Genomic DNA, 18869 nt, shown 5'->3' on the forward strand with positions numbered 1-18869 from the left:
GGTTCCTGCGTGCTTCCTGGTCCCTGGCACACACGGCTACGCCTGTAAATCTGCCGATGTGCCGGGCGTGCGTGTGTGATCGCGAGGATGAGCCACGTAGAGACATGTATAATCTAAACAATGCTTCGTGTGTGTATGTGTGTGTGTGTGTGTGTGTGTGTGTGTGTGTGTGTGTGCCCCATTGTGACCAGGGAAGAATTATTTTGCGCTCCACACCTGGCCATTAGGCGGCAGGTGCATGCCCTCTGCCGCTCCGATTACTGTGTCTCGGGCTGAACTATTACTTTGCAGCGGCAGGGGAGCAGGGACGGGCGGGGCGAGCCGTGTGGGTGGGGGGGCGGGGGGCGTATACATGCATCAAGGAGGGTGAACAAGGAGGACCCGGGGGAGGGAGGGCACGTGCTTCATGAGGTGTAGAAATGGAGTCACAAAGGTGGGGGTGTGATGAGGTCTCGAGGCTCAATACACGACCTTCTTTCTCTGTTCATGGTGAGAGAGAGAGAGAGAGAGAGAGAGAGAGAGAGAGAGAGAGAGAGAGAGAGAGAGAGAGAGAGAGAGAGAGAGCAAATGCGTAGAAAGGAAAGCTTGAAATGGGGTACCAAGGCCGGGATTCTCAGACGCTTCCGCTTCTCACATTAACTATTTCCAAAGGTCCTAAGATCGGTATTCTCAAACGCCTCCACCTCTCACATCACATCAATTATTTCCAAAGGCCGAGAGGGAGGTTTATCGGGTTCTTATGGTGGTTGTTTTTTCACGTTCAAGGTACAGAAACTTTGTCAACTTTTTTTTCTTTTACAGCAAGGTATCAGGACACCCACCTCCCCTCCCGAAACTGATTTATCTTTTTGGCCACTCCTATGTACTCTATTCAGGAGCAGTGAGTAGCGGGCTTTTTTTTTTCATTATTGTTTTCTTTTTTCTTACGCCCTTGAACTGTCTCCTCTGCTGTAAAATAAAAAAAAAGGAAAAACAAGAAAACTATAATGAAAAAAAAAGCCCGCAAATATGAAAAAATCCCGCAGACTATCACTAGAGTTATAACCCGCCCCCCCCTACACCCCCCCCACACACCCCCATGCAAATGTCTACAACTCCGACGAAAGCCTTGTCAAGTATATGTGTGCCTGGGCGCCGAAATGTTAAAGAATATGGCACTAAATATCTATTGCCATGGATTGGTGTGACTTAATTAGTGGAAGATGTTCGCATGTGGAAAAAGAGAAAGAAAAAAGTAAACTAATAAATATTTGCCCCAGATAGTCGATATATAACCTTCAACAATAACCAAAAAAATAGTGATAATGATAATGGAGGTAAAGTCGTGATCGTGATTGGAAGGGTTGACTAGTTTATGGTTGCGTCACGTGATAGCAAAGACGTAAATTTGTGGGGTTGTGTTGTGGGGTGGCAAACGCAAAGGGGGACAGTCTCTCAACCTCCATTAGTTAGTTCGACCCCTGCCAGCACACCCCGACTCGAAGCAGTACTCTCCCCTCCATCACTCGCCTCCCTGCTTCTCTAATCTACATTCCTCGCCAAATACACGACACAAGTGGTCTTAATTACAAGCTGACCTCTCGTGCCCTGACTAACACCCCGCACGAAGAAATTTTACCTGCCACCTGCCCCTTCCGTCTTCTTCCACCCACCCTTTCCAAATTTCAAAGCAGGTGTGATTTTAATTAAGATTTGATCATTTCCGACCTTGGCTAGCCTACACCCGATACGTAAAATTCTTCTTCCTCGTCACTGTTCCTCTCCCACCTTTTTTCTCGCCTGCCTTTCCGGGTTATGAGAGAAGTGAATGATTTGAATTAAGACTTGATTCCTGCCAACCTTGTATATGCCCCACTCGTGAAATTCTTCTTCGACACTGTTCCTAACCAACCTTTTTCTCGCCTGCCTTTCCGGGTTATGAGAGAAGTGAATGATTTAAATTAAGACTTGATTCCTACCAACCTTGTATATGCCCCACTCGTAAAAATTTTCTTCGACATTGTTCCTCTTCCATCTGTTATTACCTGCCTTTCCGGATTATGAGAAAGGTGAATGATTTTAATTAAGACTCACTTCCTGGTTGCCTGGCTTCAATCACACCACAGGTAATAACTAACACCTCGCACGAAGAAATTTTACTTTCCACCTGCCCCTTCCGTCTTCTTCCCGCCATCCTTTCCAAATTTCAAGGCAGGCGTGATTTAAATTAAGACTTGATCCCTTCCAACCTTGCCTACACGCCACTCGTAAAATTCTTCTTCGACGTTGTTCCTCTTCCATCTTTTATTACCTGCATTTTCGGATTATGAGAAAGGTGAATGATTTTAATTAAGACTATGTTCCTGGTAGCCTGGCTTGAATCACACCACAGGTAATACTCTTATTCACTGTTTCTGCTCCTCCTCTTTCCACCTACCTATTCCTGAACACAAGACTCGTATTCTCAGATGCTGTCGGTTCTCACAATAAATATTTTCAAAGACCACAAAAGATTAGTCGGGTTCTCAGGAGTTTTTTTTTTTCACATTCATGGTGCAGGGACCTTCTCAAACCATCACTTGGGACACCTCTCCTCCCGAAATTGACCTATCTTTCGGCCACTCCTCTAACTCTTTTTAGGAGCAGTGAGTAGCGGGCTTTTTTTCACATTTGTTTCCTCTTTTTATGCCCTTGAACTGACTCCTCTGCCAAAAAAAAAAATTATATATATATAACTACCCATGGAAATGCTCACATCTACGAAAGCCTTAAGGAATATGGTTGTATAAGCCTTGAAATGTTTGAGAATATAGACATCAAGTTGATAATCTTAGACGTTTCAAGCTCTCGCATCAACATTTTCAAAGGACAGAAAGGAGATTAGTCAGGTTCTAACGAGTATTTAAGTTCATGGTATAGAAAGGGGGTCAAGACTACTACCAGAGTCATAAAACTACCACTGGAAATCCCCAAATGTCCCAGAAAAACCGTGTCAATGGTATGTGCTTGGGCGCCCTCGGAGACATTGATTTGGACTATTTTATTCAACCTGACTTTCTCCAAACACACGCGTGAAATTCTTCCCGACCATTGCTCCCCTCTCTCCCCTCTCTCCACCTCTCTTGCCAAATCAGAAAACAAACGAGTGATTTTAGCCTCCATTCTCCTTCCACTGATTACACTTGATTACACTCCACACGTAGATTTCTTCCCCATCATTGCTGCTCTCCCTCCTCCACCCTCCGATCTGTTCACATTACAATACGAGTGAGTGCTTTTCATTAACACTCAATTCCTTCTAACGTGCGATTCTTACCCATCGATTCTTTAAAGGTGTGTATTCTCAGACGCTTATGCCTCATCAAAGACCGATAAGGAGAGTAATCAGGTTCTCATTGGTTTTTTTCACATTCATGGTGCAGATATCTTGTCAAACTACCACTAGGCTCATAAAACTACCCCTCATGGAAATACCCACAACCCTTACGATGGTCCTATGAAAAAATGTGCGTGCAGGAACCCCGAAATGTTTAAGAATATGTCCCTTACTGCTGTTCCCACCTTTCTACGCCCCTAAATTCAAGACAGGCGAGTGATCTTATTGAAACTTTACCTTCCTTCACTCCCTCACCCACCTCGTTTCTCCTTCCACCTCGCCTGACCTTAAAACTTAAATATTTATCGCAGTAATAAACGTAGTTCTTCCAGCAACACGTACTTTTTTCAGTGGCGGTGGTGGTAGTGGCAGTAGTAGTAGTAGTAGTAGTAAGCTTTTATCGCAGTGGTGTGCTCATTTCTTGCAGTTATAATGTTGGCCATCGCTGCTCTCATTCCTTGCTATCCCAGTACACAACACACATACCTTCCCACAAACCTAAGAGACGTGTGGCCTTGATTGAAATACGACTCGCTTCCTCGCAGTACTACCCCAAATTAGAACATTTGTAAATAACACTATTCTTGACGGTAAACATGATTTCCTACGTGCACAATGCATAAAACTCAAACTCCTAAACAGCTACTGATCGTTACTCACCAAGACAAATTACTCTCGTCACCGGAAACTCTTGACTGAGTGGGCGACACCAGGCATTCTTGCAGGCACGGAGACGCAGAAAGCACAACATATTATTTTTGTATCTATGTTTAATTAAATAAATAAAAGAACGCTACACAAAACACTACAAAACAAAACAAAAAACACAACTGCCTGATTTTTAAAGGTCGCATCAGTCTTCCAACACTTTTAACTAATTCCTACCCATACAAGAAATTAAAAAGCCAATCTACCCACATAACCGTTATTAAACAGATTAATACGACGTTTAAGAAATCTATTAGCCTAGTCTTTTACCAATAATGTCACTGATTTTACTTTTTTTACTAGTTTTTTTCATGGCGTGGTTATTCTCTTGATTCTTTATATAATTTTCTACGACTCAGTTTGTAATATGTCGACCTAACTGTGAAAATCCAACACTTCTAACTAACTCCTTCCCAAAAGTGGAATTAAAGAGCCAAACTAACCACACAACTTAATAAATACTAATACATCATTCAAAAAAAAATCTGGCGTGCCACATAGAAAGGACGCACCAACAAGTCTAGAGAGAGAGGAATCCTTGGGAGGCACTGAAGGGGCTATTACACTGAGCATATTTTCCGTGGATTTTTAGTCAAGCCACGATTTCCGCTAGCGTGGTTCTCATTTGTTTCTTGATATTGCTACTGATGACGATGGTGAGTAATACCGTCGTCCTTCGGTGAAATCTACCGTAGCTTTGGAAGATTATGGACACGTCAGAAAACCACGGAAATATGAAAACCACGCCAGCGGAAATCGTGGTTTGACTGAAGATCCACGGAAAATTTGCCCAGTGTAATAGCCCCTTTACTTAGGAGGGTTCTATGCTGTAATCACTATAACTCAGCCGTAATCCAACAGCATGCAACAAACTGCCGCTTCCACATTCTAAAAACGAAAGGAATCACGTTAGGAAGCAATATTTTAACTTATAAGCGCAATTCTTTCTCGGGTGGATTATATACGTGAGAGAATACCAATGGCTGAGGTTTGAAGGTCATTTCTATACGTCCTCAGCCATTTACGTTGTGGATCAGAGGGAGGATAGAGCGAGGTTAAGAGAAAATGTATTCTATCTTTTCCTTGGAACAGGGAATTGAAAGAGGCAACGCGGAGTGGGTTATGCGAGTGTTTTCAAGGTAGAATCAAGGTATAAATAATTGCAGTTTGTTATATTTAGCTTTAGAACGTGTAAATAGTTTAAACAACATATACAAAAAGGGAGTAAGCGTTCTAATTCATGTGATAATAGATGATAATGATAAACAAGAACAGCAATAATGAAAACAATAGGCTAATAGAGTAAATAAAAATTAGTCCAGTATATATAATTAGCAGCAGAAGTAGTATTTTTAAGATAGATTATTCATGTTTTTTGTAATGATTTCCGTTGATTCAATAGACTTATAAAACCGCAAGAATAAGTTATGCAAAACATTATTTCTTTTTTTTTCTTTTCTTTTGGTCTGCGGAGAGGTTTGACGTCAGAGAGAGAGAGAGAGAGAGAGAGAGAGAGAGAGAGAGAGAGAGAGAGAGAGGAGAAAAGAAGCAAAGAGAAGAGGAGAAGAAAGGAATAGGAAGAAGAAATAATAATAAGAAAGGAAAAAGGAAAGAAATAAAGACAAGAGAACAGAACGGAACAGAAGAAATGTAAAGAAAAAAAATATGAAACCGAGAGAGAGAGAGAGAGAGAGAGAGAGAGAGAGAGAGAGAGAGAGAGAGAGAGGTTGCGCGTATACATGCTTGGGTAATTCCGTGGAAAATAAAGACGAGATTATAGCCTACTCCTCGCTTGCCGTGCTCGCGTGTTGTGTGTGTGTAAGGTTAAGCTAGGAGGGTCCAGCTTGATGCACGGAGCTCCAGGCGTTGTTGCTAGGATACTGACACACACACACACACACACACACACACACACACACCGGGAGTACTCAGGTTCAAGTCGGGAAACCTATTAATTAAGGATGTTGGTCTCAGGTTTGTCTGTCTGTTATTAGAGCTTCACCGCGTCATTGACATCATATTATATCATCATCACCCCAACCTCTCTCTCTCTCTCTCTCTCTCTCTCTCTCTCTCTCTGCTATCAAGAGAAAAAGTACTATTATTGTTATCATTATTGTTACTATTATTATTGATGTTGTTATTATTATTATTACTATCATTATTATTATTATCATTATTATTATTATTATCATTATTACTTATATCACTTATTATTTGTATTATAATAGTGTTATGATTATTACTGTTCTCTCTGTTAATGTTGCTGCCACTGATGTTAATTTTGCTTGTATTATTTTTTGTTGTTGATGTTCATCTATATTATTATCACAATCATTATCTTTATTATAGTTATTATTAATTTTATCGTCATTAAAATTACCATTATGTGTACAATAACGAACACTCTGAACTTCTTTTATTTACATAATGTAGATGTTTTTGTGTTCGTAAGCTAAAGACAGCGAACACTCAGGAAACAATGCCAATGAATGTCTGCAACACCCCGCTTCCATAAACATGCAAAGCCGATGAAAGTTGCCACACAGTCATAGTGAGGTCAGACTGAGGCTCACTGCTGGACGACATACATAGAGGCAAAGTTGGGGCCAGACACTATGAATGCGCGTGGCCTCTGTGCTCATCTCCGTCTCTTTCTTGGCCCTTGACCTTTGGTGCGTGAGAACCCATTTCCCCGGGACACAGGACCAGTGCAACATCCGGGTTACCACAGTTTACCTTCCCTAGGTTTCCCAGGTACCCATTTATCGACCAGCCAGAAAAGAAGTATGAACCACTGGGCGAGCTGCGCACCGAAATGCCCACACCTGGATTCGAACTTTGGCCCGTGGATTCGTAGCTCGGGGTACTGAGCACAACACCACGGACTATATAAAGGCTAAATGGCCACACACACAAACATAAAAGCCTACATAAACAACATAAATGCTCAATGAGAATTTTGCCTCGTCAGTAAACTTCCTTCGACAAAGACCTTCCTTGGAGAAAGAACTATAACCGGGCGTGAGCGAACCCTCGACATGCAGCCATTCGTCTCACGGTGAAAAGAGAGTCCTTGATTCCTCCAAAGCACAGTACAGTAACTTGCAGTGGACATCCATAATTTGACGGAGAAATGCAGTTAGATGTGAACGAACCCTCGACAGTCAGTGCCATTCTTCCCAAACAGAGAGAAGTAACTCGTGGAATATTCATAATATCCGAGGATAATATCACTCATTTGGAACTTTATGAAATCGAGGGGTGCTGTCATTGCTTATCCTCCCCGGCGCCGAACTTGTCCCCCACACTGAACAAGGATATTTTGATCTTTATATGAACTCGGTTTGTGGCCATTAGTCATTTTCCCAGCCCTGACCCACTATAGCTTGACCCGGCCGCATATGTATTTCTGAGCTGGCTACGTGATTGCCACCTCCCCTGTGAGCCGCCGAGCTGCTGGGTGACGCGCGGGTTGCTCAAACGTAGCGCACAAACGAACCAAATAATCCTCTTCCTAATTATTCTCTGTATACATCCCGACAAAATGTAGCGGTGAAAAGTTAGCCTTATCTAATTCTACCTAGCCTACCTTAACCAACACCGAATCTGCTGCAACTCACAAATTAACCACGTAATCCTCTCGTCAATTATTCTCAATGTATTTCACGGCATAAAGTATTTGGGTGAATATTTCCTCGCCTATCCTTACCCTATCATACCTAACCTTACCTAGCCTACCCTTTCCTAACCTAACCTCACCTAGCCTAATTTTAACTAGCCTAATCTTACTTTCTAACCTTACCTAACCTTACACTACCAATTATGACTTTACTTTACCTTACCTAACCCAACCTAACCTAACCCTCACCTAATCTGACGTAACCTTTCCTTACCGAACCGAACCTTACCTAACCTAACCTAACTTTACTTAACTTTATCTAACCTAACCTTACTTTACCTAACCGCACCTAACCTTACCTAACTTAACCTCACCTAACCTGACCTAACCTTACCTAACCTTTTCTTACCGAACCTAACCGAACCGAACCAAATATAACCGACCTTAACCTTATTTAACTTAACCTATCCTTTCGTAATCTATCTTGATCTGATCAGGGTCTACTACAATTCAGGAATATGCGTCCCGTTGAAGTAGCGAGCACCGGCCATCTGAGTTAAGCGGGGGGTGGGGGGGGTGAGGGGGGGTTGAAGCAAACTCCTGTGGCCCCAATACTGAACGAAGACATTGATTAGCAGTGCTTGTCGTGGCCTGAATGGCGACAAAACGTATGATATGATTTTGTTCCCGTGTGTGTGTGTGTGTGTGTGTGTGTGTGTGTGTGTGTGTGTGTGTGTACAATACTTCCTCTTCGCCCACAAAAAAAAGTGTCACCTTATAAAAAAAAACGCAAAACCAATATTATTGCAAGGAAAAGAAAAATAACCCAGAAATCCACAATAGTTGCTTCGTGAGTTTTCCGAATTCCTTGTAAAATGTTCTTATAAATCTTGACGGACTTTGAGGAGTGACACGCAAAAAAAAAAAGATGAAGAAAAAACACGAGGTTGAGAAACACAATAAGTACAAAATCAGTAGCAACGAAAAAAATAAATTAGACAAGCTGTAGTAATTAAAGCTTTTTAAAACCCGGTTAATTTAGACACAGAGATAAAAGCAGGTAAAGATAGATAACTAGACAGGCGGACACAGACAGACAAAACAGACATGCAGAGGAAGGGGGTGAAGGATAAAGTTGGTTGGCGTGCCGGACGTCGCTCAACTGTTTACATCGGGTCCTCCCTTCCTCGTGCCTGCCCCTACTAATGAACACTGGGGGGAGGGGGACGGAGGGGGACGGGGGGGGGGGGTTCAAGGGGAACGTGCACCTCGCCTCCTTCAATAACAAAGGAGTTTGCGAGCGCCAGGACAATACAGGACAGTGAATTACTCTGTATGCGTGGCAGTTTGCTGAGGGGAGAGTCGAGCGTCGGACGAGAAATAGTTGCATGGGTGAACTCGGTATAAAGAAACTGAAACGGGGAACTGCTTTCTATTTTCTCAGCAATATAACGTCACGTGCGTTGGCTGGGCTTTTACTGTGCTTTTTTGTCGCCTGAATTACTATTAGCAAGAGCAAAAGTCGACGGTCTGACAGAAAACTATGTAGCAAATGTCAATGAGGAAGTGTTCTCTGTATTTCCATGCAAATATGCTACATTAAGTGGATTGGCTGCGCAGTTTAAGGTAACTTCTTCAACTTTTTTTATGGCAGGGCAATTTGCTAGAGCGAAAGTTGACGACGGTCTGACTGAACTAGGTGGGAAAAATTATGTAACAAATGTGAGAAGCCGTTTTCCGTGTTTTTCATCCAACAGTAATACATGACGTGAGTTGGCACTGTATGAGTTTTGGAGCTCATACCTTTTTTTAACAACAAAGGAGACACCTCAAGGGCACAAAAAAAGGAAACAATAATAAAAAAAAAGCCCGCTACTCGCTGTGTGTGGTTAAGAATTTAGAATTGAACGTTGTGGATAAAAGGGGAAACTGAAGAACTGAAAGAGGTACTGCGAGGAGTAGGCGAATGTCATCAAGGTAGAGAATCCAGGTCTAAATAGTTGTAAATTTCATTCTTATTATTTACGTTTAAGGACAAAAAAAATCGAGCAAGTTGCAGTTTAGGTATTTTTTTGCAACTGATTTTTTTTTCCATGTATGGCAGTCCGCTAAGGCGGAAATCTACAGTCTGACACCGATCACTGTATAAGAGAAATGGGTTACAAAAACGAGAAACTGTTTCTTATATGTCCCATCCATATATTGGTATCTAACGAGTGTTGGCTGGGCTGTTACAGGACTTATTTCCGACCCCCCACGGTAACGAGCAGATACTGTACGTACATTGAGACAATTTTGCTAGCGAGAATTACGATAGTTTCATTCATATGGCTAGTGGTGGGGGACTTGCTAATCTTATAACGTAGTGACTGTCTCCACCACGCTATGCACTACATCAACACAAAATTCGTACGCTATGCACGCACCTTCATTACTTTACCGTCCCTTCGCAAATACACACCATTTGATTTCGTGCGTCATTAGGAAACTCGAACGCTACTCGACACATCTCATCGGCTGTCACAAACAAACACACTATCAGACTTCACTTTAACGTCGGTATTCTTGAACGCTTCCACCTCTCACATCAACTATTTCCAGAGGCCAAAAAGGAGATCAATCGGGTTCTATGGAGTTGTTTCTTTGATTCACGGTACAGAGGAAGAGTTAAACTAGCACCAGGGTCATTCAACTGCCCCTGAAAATGCTCACAACTCCTACGAAAGCCTTGACAAATATGTGAGTTTGGGGGCAGAAATGTTTAAGAATATGGCCCTAAGATCGAGCACGGACCACTGTGACCTTACTAGTGAAAAATCAAATCAATATAATATTTAAAACATAATATTATTAGAATTAGAAAGAAATATAATAGTCTGTCTATCAGTGGCTCGAACTCTCTCTCTTTCTCTCGACTCTGCTTCGTAAGTCTCGTGAGGCTTTTGCTTCGCGCGGTCTCGGCCTTCGAAAGAGCCGTGTCTGACCACCGCCGGAAACACAGAGTCAGCCCCTTCCCCCCACCCACCCCGCCTACCCCACCTCCCTCCTTCCCCAGCCAAACAATCAGGCATTCACGAGGTCATCCAATCCGTCTCTCTCTTCCCCTATCCTTCTTGTCCCTTCCCTTGACCCCCTCTCCCTCCTTTCCTCGATTGCTTCCTTTCCTTTTCTCTCCTTACTTGTATAAGATTCCCTCCTTTCCTTCCTCGCATCTTTCTCTCCCTTCCGTGCTCCATCGTTCCCTTCTTCCTCCCTCCCTCCTCCACATAGTTCCTTTTCCCTTTCCTGCCTAACTTATCCGTCCCCTCTCTTTGTTTCCTTCTGTATTGTTCCTGCTTCCTCCTTTTCTTCACTCGACTTCCTAACCCCTCTCACAGAGTCGCCCTTCTCCCTTACGCTTTCATCCCTCCCTCTTTCCTTGCCTTTTTCAGTTCCCCCAAACCATTCACCCCCTTTTTATTCCTTCCTCACTCACTCTCTTCCCTTTTGCGTTCATCCCTCCTTCCCTGCCTTCCCCAGCCTCCCCTCAACCCCCATCCCTCTCTCCCTTCCAAACGCACTCACTCATTCTCCCTCACCTCTTCCGTGTTCATCCCTCCTTCCCTGCCTCTCCCATTTCCCCAAACCATTCCTTCCTCACTTACTCCCCCTCACTCACCCTTTTCCTCAATTCCGCATTCATCACTCACTCGCCCTCACTCCTTCCGCGTTCATCACTCCTTCCCTGCCTCTCCCATTCCCCCAAACTATTCATTCCACCCTCCATTCCTTCCTCACTTACTCCTTCTCACTCACTTACTCACCCTTTTCCTCAATTCCGTATTCATCACTCACTCTCCCTCCTTTCGCGTTCATTCCTCCTTCCCTGCCTCTCCCATTCACCGAAACCATCCATTCCTCCCTTCATTCCATCCATACTTACTCCCCCTCACTCACTTCCTCACTCACCCTATTCCTCAATTCCGCATTCATCACTCACTCGCCCTCACTCCTTCCGTGTTCATCCCTCCTTCCCTGCCTCTCCCATTCACCCAAACCATCCATTCCTCCCTCCATTCCATCCATACTTTCTCTCCCATACCCACTCTCCTTCCTCCTCCTCAGTTCCGCGTTCATCCCTCCTTCCTTACCGTTTCCTAGTCCCCCCAATCCATCCAGCCCCTTCCTCCATTCCTTCCTCACTTTTACTCACCTGTCCTTCCTCACTCACACACTTTCTATCTCCTGCGTTCATTCCTTCTTCCCTCTTTCCCAGTCACCCTCTCACCCACCCTCCGTCTCTCCCTCCCGTCCTTTCTCACTCACTCGCTCAGCCTCCCTCCCTCTCCCTCCCCCCCGCCCCCCCCCCTCCACTTCCTATCGACATCCAGGTAAGTGGAGCGGGAAGACATACCTTTGGGCTTTTATACTGTGGCTTTCGAGAGGCTGCCTCAACGGGCTTTCTCTCTGCAGTGACCGTGACCTCGAGGGGAGAGAGAGAGAGAGAGAGAGAGAGAGAGAGAGAGAGAGAGAGAGAGAGAGAGAGAGAGAGAGAGATGCATGAATAGAATATAAAGTGTGGGGGGTTACGAGGAAAAACTGGAAAATCAACAGTCACATGGAGATTCAGAGAGAGAGAGAGAGAGAGAGAGAGAGAGAGAGAGAGAGAGAGAGAGAGAGAGAGATGCATAGGTAAAATAAAATATGGTGGGGTGGGGAACTGAAGTATCTCCTGTTCGTGAAATGTCAGAAAATAAAATCAACAGGCACAGGGGGATTGAGAGAGAGAGAGAGAGAGAGAGAGAGAGAGAGAGAGAGAGAGAGAGAGAGAGAGAGAGAGAGAGAGAGAGAGAAAAGAGGATAGGATAGGATATTGGTGCTTTTCCTTTCCCGCCTTCCAAGAAACGAAAAAAGAATGGTTGTTATTGTTGTTGTTGATTTCTGCGGTTCAGTGATTTTTTAAGATTGGTGAGTCAAGTGGAAAGAGAAATGGAATATAAACAATTGGAAAAACGACAATTGGTTTAGTTTCGAAAAGAAAAAATAGTGAAACGAAACTCCTTCCCAGAATAGCAACTCAATCTCCTTGTAATGACATCTTCACTTTTTTTTTAAACTTTTAAGGGAACAATGCGTGTGTGTGTGTGTGTGTGTGTGTGTGTGTGTGTGTGTGTGTGTGTGTGTGTGTGCTTACATAATATACAACCAATCACACCACATCAAATATTAATGGCAAAAAAAGGTAAATATGAAGAATCACAACGCGCCTCCAATATTGCCCCCACAAGACTAATAACTTTTCCAGTGTCTCACATACTGTTATACTGCTCTAGTTTTACCGGCGCATCAAACATATACTGCGTCTACAAGTGATGATAAGAAATAACAGATATTACTCCTCTCCCCATCAACAAACTTAAAACACCTGGTAGTGGGGAAGGCAATGCAGACCAGGGAAATTGTGGGGTAAAAGGAGGTATTGCAATGATGCTGTCTATCTTATCTACCTGTATATCTATCTGTCTGTATGTCTGTCTGTGTCTGTAAATGTCTAGCTTTATATGTCTTGCTCTTTCTATCAGTTTCTCTGTCTGATTTTCTGTACCTATCTGCGTGTCTTTCTGCCTGCCTGCATGTCACTCGTATTTGACCATTCCCAGCAACAAAGAGAGAGGAAGGTAAACACTCACCCAGAAGCGTGCTGTTGGTGATGATTTGGAAGAGCCTGCCGGGATCCATGGCGAAAGTCGGGTGTTTGTGGACTGAAGGCTTCAAGATCAAGACGCGCGTACAGAGGGCGCGCGCGAGGCTGGTAAATAGTGGCTGCTGCGAAGGTGATATTGTTACGCTGGTGGTAGTTAGCGGGGTAAAAAAAATGACTTGTTAAGATGGAGAGAGGATGGAGGAGATAGTGAAGACCAGGATATTGATTGCTGTTGTGGTAGTGGTGATGATGGTTGTGGTGGTTCGTAAGAAAGAACTTTTTATAGGACTGGTTGAAAAATGACGAACTAGTTACGAGTTTCCAAGTTAGGCTATCACGCGCTGAACAGTGAGTAGTGACACAAGCGAGATAAGAAGGGACTTGTTGATGGATTGGTAATATTGGTGGTAGTGGAAACTTGGATAATAGTTGTTGTAGTGGTAGTGGTTATGGTAGTTGTGGTAGTTAGAGAGGACTTGTTATATGACGTTCGCAAAAGACGAGCTGGTTATGGGGCGAGTTTCCACTTCACTATGACTCAATGGAATAAAAAAAGGATACCTACACTTGGCAAAAGGACTTAAAACCATATAAAAAATTTCTTAAAGCAGCTTAGTCAATAACAGAGACATAACATCAATAAGGAATGTTCACCAAGCGATATTCCTCATGCTATCACACGCTGACAGATGACACGAGGGAGTTGACGGGAGGAGGGAAAAGGAGAAGCAGTGACGAATGATTGACTGACTGTTTGCTTGCTTGCCTGTCTGTCTGTCTGTCTGTCTGTCTGTCCGAGTGACGCGATGCAGCGCGGCAAGACGAAATGACTTGACTTTCGCCCTCCCGTCCTCCTTTTAGCTGATGGCATGCACATGAGTTTCCATCCGTTTCCATCCGCCTCGATTCGTTTCAAGAGATTGAGGCGGAAGGATTGGAAGGAGAGTGACTTTGCCTGGACAGATTTTTCGCTCGTCTGTAACAAAATTAGATAAATAACCAGATAAAAAAATAATCTAAAGGACAAAAGACAACAAAACGATGCATATTTTTTTCGTCCGTCTGTAAAAAAATGAGATAAATAACCAGATAAATAAATGAATCTAAAGGACAAAAAATAACAAAACGATGCATATTTTTTTCGTCCGTCTGTAAAAAAAATAGATAAATAACCAGATAAATAAATGAATCTAAAGGACAAAAATAACAAAACTATGCATATTTTTTTCGTCCGTCTGTAAAAAAAAATATATATATATAAATAACCAGATAAAAAAATTAATCTAAAGGACAAAAAACAACAAAACGATGCATATTTTCCCTCGTTCTCCGTAGTTTCCTGTTCGCTGTTCAGAAACCAGCTTTTGCTTTCTGCTGTCTCTAATAAATCTTTTGATAAATAATCGGATAAATAAATTAATCCAAAGATAAAAAAACAATAAAACAATACCTATTTATATTTATTCGTACTCTGTAAGTTCCTGTTCGCTCTTCAGAAACGAGATTTTACTTTCTGCTGCGTCTTTAACAATTCTTGACAAATAAACGGATACAGATAGACAAAAGAATAAAAAGAGAACAATAGAAACCAGGCGATATCTATTTTTACTTCCTTTGCTTTCCTGTCTGTTCCTCACGTCCCTCAAAAGCGTGAATTTCCTTGCTGCTGCGTCTTCACTAAATCTTTTGATAAATAAACGGATGAATTAATAAAAAATAATACAAACTAAACGATACGTATTTTTATTCGTTCTTCGTAAATTCATGTTTACTGTTCAGAATCGTGAGTTTGCTTTCTGCTGTCTCCACTAAATCTTTTGATAAATAAACATAGATATATGAATCAAAACAGAAAATAACTTAAACAAATCGATATTTTTTCCTCGTTTTCGTAGTTTGCTGTTCGCTCTTCAGAAACGTATTTCCCTTTCTGCTGTCCCTAATAAATCTTCCGATGAATGAACGAATCGACAAATGAATTAAACGAAAATAAAGGCAACAACATACTACTGCTTATTTTGATTTTCGTTCGCCCTTCAGAAACGTGATTACCTTGTTATGTCTTCAATTAATCGTTGCCTTGGCTAAGTGACTTTGGAAGAGCAAGAACAGGTGTGCCTCTTTTAGCTAAAGGATCTGAACGTTGGCTGGTGATGTTACGGATTATATATTGGCAATGTGGGAAATAGTGACCTTTTGTTGCAATGGTTTGTGTTGGGGCCTGTGGTGATGTTGATAATGATAACCGTAATAATGATAATTAAATAAATAATAATGATAATGAAAATAATAATGATCATGTTAATAATGGTAACTAGAAGACGAAGAAGAAGAAGAAGAAGAAGAAGAAGAAGAAGAAATAGAAAAAGAAGAAGAAATAGAAAAAGAAGAATAGAAAAAAGAAGAAATACAAAAGAAGAAATAAAATAAGAATAAGAAGAAATAGAAAAAGAAGAAGAAGAAATAGAAAAAAAAAGAGATAGAAAAAGAAGAAGAAATAGCATAGGAAGAAGAAAAAGAAGAAATAGAAAGAGAAGAAATAGAAAAAAGAAGAAGAAATAGAAAAAGAAGAAAAAGAAATAGAAAAAGAAGAAGAAGAAATAGAAGCTGAAGAAAAAAATTGAAAAAGATGAAGAAATAAAAAAGAAGAAAAAGAAATAGAAAAAGAAAAAGAAATAGAAAAAGAAGAAGAAACATAAAAAGAAGAAAAAGAAATAAAAAAAGAAGAAGAAATAGAAAAAGAAGCAGAAGAAACAGAAAAAGAAGAAATAGAAAAAGAAGAAGAAGAAACAGAAAAAGAAGAATAAATAGAAAAGGAAGAAGAAGAAACAGAAAAAGAAGAGAAATAGAAAAAGAAGAATAAATAGAAAAAGAAGAAAAGAAATAGAAAAAAAGAAGAAGAAACAGAAAAAAGAAGAATCAATAGAAAAGGAAGAAGAAGAAACAGAAAAAGAAGAGAAATAGAAAAAGAAGAATAAATAGAAAAAGAAGAAAAGAAATAGAAAAAAAGAAGAAGAAACAGAAAAAAGAAGAAGAAATAGAAAAAGAAGAAGAAAAAGAAAAAGAAAAGAAAAGGATGATGATGATGAAAAAATATATATAATAATAGAAATAATAATAATAATAATAATAATAATAATAATAATAATAATAATAATAATAATAATAATAATAATAATGCAGCTAGGCGGGGAGGGCAACACAGACTCAGAGCAGTGAGTACCTTGCTCCGTTGCTCCCGAGTTTCGCCGGCAAGCCAGTCTTCAAAGGAAACTCAGTCACTTGTGGAAACCCTTCTGAAGAAACCCTTGTAGGCAAACCCAGTCACGAGTAAGTATTTGCCTTTCAGCACGTGTTTGCCTCCCAACTTACACAATATTTTCCCTACTACTACTACTACTACTACTACTACTACTACTACTACTACCACTACCACTACTACTACTACTATGTACTACCACTACAACTAATAATAATAATATCGCCACCAAAACAACTACCATTCCTATCACCTCTAACTCTAAGGGTCTTGAGTAATGGCAACGTAGCATGAACGGAACAGGAGGACAAGGTATTGGTTGTGATCATTCTCGGGGTAACAGGGCGGATATGAGAGAGAAGGGTCTGAATACTAGCATGGCAGGCGATGGAGACAGATAGAGGGACCAGCTAATAAAGGTGACGAAAAAGATTTGGGGTTAACAGGAAGTGATAGGTAACAGGGGGTGACAGGTGAATAAATGGACAGGTAAAAGGTGTGCATGACGCCTGTACCCTGGAGAGACATATATTTTTGGTCTCTCTACGGGTATGTGACGCTTACTCATGAATTGGTCAGGCTACGTTCGAATAGGTTAGAGTAGATTAGGAAACGTGAGATTTAACATACACTCGTAGCTTTATGTGGGAATTCCATTGAGAGTACTTGCCAGATCACTCTATGTCTCGAAGCTACAGACGTGCGTTTTCACTCGGGGACCACAGAGCAGCAGAGATTGGGACTATGCACATGGGAGCGACATATACTAGTGATACAATGGAAGGAGTGGAGGCATTTTGAAGTGGTGTAGTGGGTGAGTGATGGTATTTTATGGTGCATTACAGGATTTATTGTGTTATAGGATATTCAAGAGGTATAGACGCTGATGATGATGATGATGATGGTGGTGGTGGTAGTGACTGTCGGAGTTTCTGAAAAGGAAAGGGGGGCGTACACACACACACACACACACACACACACACACACACACACACACACACACACACACACAAGCACACACGCACTCATTTTTTTCCTTCGATCATTCTGGCAACTTCAATTACCTTAGAAAGAATTACAAATAGCTCATAATTTGTTAACTGTCGAGCAACATTAATATTCTCTCTCTCTCTCTCTCTCTCTCTCTCTCTCTCTCTCTCTCTCTCTCTCTCTCTCTCTCTCTCTCTCTCTCTCTCTCTCTCTCTCTCTCTCTCTCTCGATCCCCGTGCATGCAAGTCGCTAAATTAATCATCGCTTCACGCCCCGCTTTGGCTACCACGCATGCGCACGGGCGAAGATAAATAGCGGTGAATTATTAGTGTCAGGTTAAACAAGGGCACTGAAGGGGGGTGGCACAGGTGAGTGGCGGGGGGGGGGAGTAAAGTGGTGAGTGGCTGAGGTAGACGAATCACGCACTGCATCTTTTTATTTTAGTCCTTCATCTCTTTGTTTGTGTGTGTCTGTCTGTCTGTAAACCAATTCATCCTACATTCGTATACAACATTTAGAATTAGTCTCAACTTTTGAATTCTATCAAATATCAAATATATATTTACTGGAAAACCTGTGTCTGTGTTTCTCTCTCTCTCTCTCTCTCTCTCTCTCTCTCTCTCTCTCTCTCTCTCTCTCTCTCTCTCTCTCTCTCTCTCTCTCTCTTGTACATTGATTTTTTATGCTTCCTACAATGCCTTCCCTCTTCTTTTTTTTATGTTTCGTTCTTTTACAAGAGTGAGTGCGTGTTTGTCTTTCAATCTGTCTGTTAGTTCCTGTCTGCCTTTGTGTGTCTGTCATTGGGAGTTTATCTTCATCTGTCACTTTTTGCGTGCGAGTTTTATTTCAAATTATTTTATATGAATCTGGTATACTCTCTCGTCTGTGTGTGTGTGTGTGTGTGTGTGTGTGTGTGTGTGTGTGTGTGTGTGTGTGTGTGTGTGTGTGTGTGTGTGTGTGTGTGTTAGTCTGTTTGTCTGTTATCTGTGTTTCTTTGTCTGTCTATGTATCTGTCTGTCTGTCCGTATGTCTCTATCTATCTCTATCTATCTATTTACCTATCTATCTATCTATGTGTCTAGCCATCTATCTATCTATCTTACCTTCTTTCCATCACCCTCTTATCCTCTATCTCATCCTCTCTTCCTTCCTCAGTCTCATCCGCCCTCTCACTCCCTTCCTTACTCGCATTCCCTCTCTCACACTCCCACTTCCTTCCTTACCCTCATTCTCCCTCTCCTTCCCTCTCCCC

At 41.7% G+C, this 18869-nt stretch overlaps 1 protein-coding gene across 1 annotated transcript in view; it reads right to left on the reverse strand.

Annotated features, from left to right (window-relative positions):
- LOC126998403 (protocadherin-16-like) overlaps window positions 1-14357 on the reverse strand; it is a 97223-nt gene extending 82866 nt beyond the window's left edge. The window contains exon 1 of the mRNA XM_050860038.1: window positions 13355-14357. Within this exon, the coding sequence (XP_050715995.1) occupies window positions 13355-13403 (49 nt within the window). The 5' untranslated portion in view covers window positions 13404-14357. The remainder of the gene's footprint in view (window positions 1-13354) is intronic.
- Window positions 14358-18869: the final 4512 nt, after the last annotated feature.

Source organism: Eriocheir sinensis, chromosome 14 (assembly GCF_024679095.1).
Source record: "Eriocheir sinensis breed Jianghai 21 chromosome 14, ASM2467909v1, whole genome shotgun sequence".
NCBI lineage: Eukaryota > Metazoa > Arthropoda > Malacostraca > Decapoda > Varunidae > Eriocheir > Eriocheir sinensis.